At 49.6% G+C, this 4,954-nt stretch overlaps 1 protein-coding gene across 1 annotated transcript in view; it reads left to right on the top strand.

The window, feature by feature from the left end:
• LOC106810351 (sodium-dependent serotonin transporter-like) overlaps positions 1-4,954 on the top strand; it is a 42,318-nt gene that overhangs the window by 19,042 nt on the left and 18,322 nt on the right. Inside the window, exon 4 of the mRNA XM_014813667.1 lies at positions 916-1,054. Within this exon, the coding sequence (XP_014669153.1) occupies positions 916-1,054 (139 nt within the window). The remainder of the gene's footprint in view (positions 1-915; positions 1,055-4,954) is intronic.

Raw genomic sequence — 4,954 nt, 5'->3', positions numbered from 1 at the left:
CAGTAGGAGGCACTATCTATATTATACTTACTAATATAATAATACAGTAGTTGTACACTACCTGCAATTATCGCGCCAATAGCAAGCCGTTAAAAACTACCGGATGAAAGTTCAAAGTAAAGTCAAAAGTATGTATATGTTTACCTTGCCGCGAAGTTTTAATGCCTTTCCAGAGCGCCGAAGTATACGAGAACGAAGCACGTCCATAAGACACAACGGCAATGTCCATTTGATCGGACCTAAGTCTTCCGCAATCTTCGAGTGATGTATTTTAAGACCCCACGATGCGCAAAAAGACACATACACATACGTTATATATATTAAACTAACTGCTATAGTTAAAATGAATGAGTAAATGTATTAAACAAGGAAAAAAATAAATGGGATAAATAAATAAATACAAATCATAAATGAATAAGTAAATAAATTATAAAAATTGTAAATATTTTATTAAATGTTTGACTCTGATTCATGCCATTGTCATCGCAATTTTCTCATCCCTCCTCTCTCTGCCTCCTCCGATATTCCCTCCTCCCTCCCGGATCGTTTTCAGGTAAGTTATTATTATTGTTATATTATATTATTATTTATTATTATGAATCTTATTGCATGTAATTCAAATGCAAATACTGGGCACTGAAGACTGTCTTTTTCAATAATAAATGAAGGAGGAGGGAGGAGGGAAGATGGAGGAGCAGAGGGAGGAGGGATGAGAAAATTGCGATGACAATGCATGAATCAGAGTAAAACATTTAATGAAATATTCAGATTTTTATGATTTATTTACTTATTCATTTATATTTGTATTTATTTATTTATCCATTAATTTTTTTCCTTGTTTAATAATTTATTCATTCATTTAACTATAGCAGTTAGTTAATATAATAACGTATGTGTATGTGTCTTTTTGCGCAGTCGTGGGGTGCTTAAAATACATCACTCCGAAGGATTGGAAGACCTAGGTCCGATCAAATGGGACATTGCCTTGTGTCTTATGGCCGTGTTCGTTCTCGTATACTTCGCGCTCTGGAAAGGCATTAAAACTTCCGGCAAGGTAAACATATACATACTTTGACTTACTTTGAACTTTCATAGGTAGTTTTAACGGCTTGCTATTGGCGCGATAATTGCAGTAGTGTACAATACTGTATATTATATAGTAGTATAATATAGATAGTGCTCTACTGCTATACACTGCAGGATAGGTGTGTTGTGACGCAGATAAAACTGGGCTAGTACTATGACGCTAACGTCTCTTCGTGACGCAACACTCCCGCGTACACACCGCGACGCTGACGCTGTCGGTACATCGTGACGCAATTAACATTCCGCACGCATACGGTGACGCTGCGGCGTGCCGCCTTTGCGTCGCGACGTAAGCAATATTCCGCTGACGCTGAGGCAATATATCGTGACGCTGAAGCAAATATCTCCGCGTCGCATGACGCAACGAAATCCGTGCGCACAGCGACGCTGACGCACGAACGCTACCCTCCGACGCAACGAAAGACCCCGCGCCAGCCGCGACGCTGACGCAACATCTCGCGCATTGTGACGCTGACGCAAATACCCTCTGCGTCGTAACGCAACGAAACCCGCGCACACACTGACGCACAAACCCGACCCTCCGACGCTGCGCCAGCCGCGACGCTGACGCACGAACGCTGCGTCGCGACGTGATTAGTAGGCGCGTCACGTATCGTGAGTCTGATGGCGGCTTACGGCCGGCGGCGGATCACGACTGTCGGGGCGGGCGGCAGAGCGCCGCATAGTCCGCGGTAAGCCCATCCAGCGCCGCCACGACGACGAAATCCTTAATTACCGCACTAACGCACACCATTCGTCTGTGTATGAATTCCGTAATTAGGCCCTACTATGCGATTAGCGCGGATATTTCGGCGCCCATGTCCGACGCATGACCCCCTGTAGCTTGTGGAGCCGTGTAGCACTGCGTGGAGCGTGTAAGCGTCTATATGTGAGAGGTGAGAGCGTGTAATACACGGCAATGTAGCCTGTGGGAGGCGTTGTCTAGCTGTCGTAAAGCCGTGTAAAGCGGTGGCCGAGTGAGCGTGTTATACACGCGTTTGTGTAGCCTGCGTGAGCGTTAAGCGTGGCTGAGCGTGTATACACCGCGTGTAGCTGCGTGTTGTTTGTCGTCTCTGTGTAAAGCCGTGTGAGCGTGTATACACGCTTGTAGCTGGCCGTGTTGTGTTTTGTGTAGCGTGTGAGCGTGGTATTTACCACGCGTTTGTTGGTAGCTGTGGGATCCGTGTGATTGTAGGCTGTGTGGAGCGGATGTTGTTTGTTTGTAGCTGTCGGGAAGCCGTGTAGCTGTGGGAGCGTGTTTAGCCGTGTGGGAAGCGTGTAGCTGCCGATTGAGCGTGGTATACACGCATTGTAGCTGGTGGGAGCGTGTTCTAGCTGCGGGACGCGACTTCGTGGTTTGGGTAGCGCTTGCGTTGAGCGTGAAGCGTGTTATACACGCATTGTAGCTGTGGGAGCGTGTACTGCAACCCGTGAAGCGTGTAAGTCTGTTGCTTGATCGGTGTAAGCTGTGTGAGCCCCGGTTAGCTGTCGGGAGCGTGTAGCTGATGTTGGTCGTGAGTTCCGTGTTATACACGCGTTTTTATAGCCTGCGTGAGCGTTGTAGCTTGTTGTGAGCGTGTATACCAACGGCGTTGTAGCCTTGCGTCCGTGAGCGTGTATAACACGCGTAATAGCTTGCCGGTTGGAGCGTGTTAGCTTGTGGAGCGTTGTGTGTTAGATCCTGGCGCCGGTGAGCGTGTTGTGTTGGATACCGCGTTATTGTAGCCTGTGGGGACGCGTTGTAGGCTGCGTGGAGCAGCGTGTTATACACGCGTGTAGCTGTGTGAACGTGCTGTGGCCCCGCCGTGATCACCGTCGATGATACACGCAGCGCGTGAACGGACGATCACCGGCCGCAAGGCCACGGAGGGGGGGGGGCCGGGTGCGTGAGCGTTTCACGGGGGGACGTGCCTCCATACCTTATTATCTTATGGTGAGTTCGACCTTACAACCTGAAACGCATGCCTTAAACACATCGGATGCCCCTTCTGCGGGGCGCGGTCTCCTTGGTCCTCCTTTCACCCCTCCTTTCTTGTTGCCTCTTCTCTCTCTCTCTTCTTCTTCTCTCTCTTCTCGCTCTCTCTCTCCTCTCTCTCTCCTCTCTCTCTTCATCTCTCTCTCTCTCTCCCCTCTCTCTCCTCTCGGTCTCTCTTCTCTCCTCTCTTCTCTCTCGCGGCACCGGCGCATGAATCTCACATTTTCCCCGGCATCTCTCTCTCTTTCCTCTTCTTCTCTCGTTCTCACTCTCTCTTTCTCTCTCTCATTTCTCGCTCTCGTTTCCACTCTCTCCGCATCTCTTCTCTCTCTCTCGTCATTCCTCTCTCTCTTCTCTCTCGCTGCGCCGCGCTCTCTCTTCGCTCTCTCTCTCTTCTCGTCTCCCAACTCTCTCTCTCTCTCGGAGCTCTCTCTTTTCGTCTCTCTCCGTCTCTCTTCCCGTTCTTCCCACTCCTCTCGCTCTCGCTTCTCTTTCCTTCGCGGCGCGCTCTCTCTCTTTCTCTCTCGGTTCTCTCTGCGCGACCACCCTCCTTCGTATTATATTCTATATATCCCCCGGGGCGCGGGGGGGGGGGGGCAATCGCTCTTCGCTCTCTGCCTCTTCCTCACCGCTTGTATCTCCTCCTCCACGTCGCCTCTCGCCCGTTCGTAGCCTGTCTCTCCATACTTTCTTCCGCCATTAAATTTACTTCTCTTCTCGGCTTCTCTCTCCCCCGCCGTGCTCAGGTTCGTCACATCGTCATCCCAGCGCAGCAGCAGCGAGAAGCAAGCAGGCATCGCCCACCACCCCAGCAGCAATCACCACCCATCAGCGCAAGCAACATCACCACCACAAGCGAACCCACAACTATACACTATCCGCGGCGGCACATCACACCAGCCAGCAACAGCAGCCATCAGCACAGCCAGGCAAAGCAACAATTCCCACCCGCAAGCTAGCCAGCAGCATCACTTAAAGCACAACAAGCAGCCCCGGCTCACCATCAGTCCAGCAAAGCAGCAGCCAGCATCACCTGATCACAATAGCGAGCAGCGCCAGCAGCAAGGCAAACACCCAAGCGCAGCAGCAACACCCAGCAGCGTGCCGGGAGCAAGCAGCGCAAACAACCAGCGAGCCAACAGCGCCACCACAGCAGGGCCAGGCAGCGAAACAGCGCCAAGTGGGCGAAGCAGCAGCAGACCCGAGCAGTAGCAGGCAAACGACAGCCAGGCAGGCAGCAACACCAAGCAGCAGCAGCCAAAACACCGCAGCGAACAACCCAGCCAGCCGCAGCAGCCATCACATTCACCCACAAAGCACCAGCCCATTATGTACTACGCGGAAGTGAGACCTGAGCGTCACGGCTGAAAGCCCAGCCGTCCGGAGACGCAGAGAAATCGGAGAGAGGAGGATTTGAGGACGACAGAGAAGAGACGGAGTTATACTCGCGATAGGGGTGCGCCGGCTTTAAGGCTTAAAATTATAAATTAATCGAGCGGATAATTCCTGCTAAATTTTTTGCTGTTATTCATAAACAGCAGTGTCGGTCTTCATCGCTCATGTGACTAGCCTCAGTAGGACTCTGGGGAATGGCAACCGCTGGCATCCTTCTCTCTATCGTGATTAAGATCAAGACATTCTGTACGACACGTTTACGTCATTTTTTTACGATATCTCGCCGACGAGCAATATATAATATAGATAATAATATTATAATATATGTTATATATAATACATAACACCGTAGCTGTAATGACACTCCTGACGAAAGATAAATAACTTTACTCACCTATAAATATAGAGTTAAACTATGTGAGGTAATGACCTGTAAGGCTATATATAATATAATTGCCTCGAGTATATATACTACGTAATGATATATATATATATACA

This window comes from Priapulus caudatus, unplaced genomic scaffold (genome assembly GCF_000485595.1).
Source record: "Priapulus caudatus unplaced genomic scaffold, Priapulus_caudatus-5.0.1 Scaffold435, whole genome shotgun sequence".
In the NCBI taxonomy this organism is placed as follows: Eukaryota; Metazoa; Priapulida; class Priapulimorpha; order Priapulimorphida; family Priapulidae; genus Priapulus; species Priapulus caudatus.
This window is presented reverse-complemented; position numbering and strand designations above follow the sequence as displayed.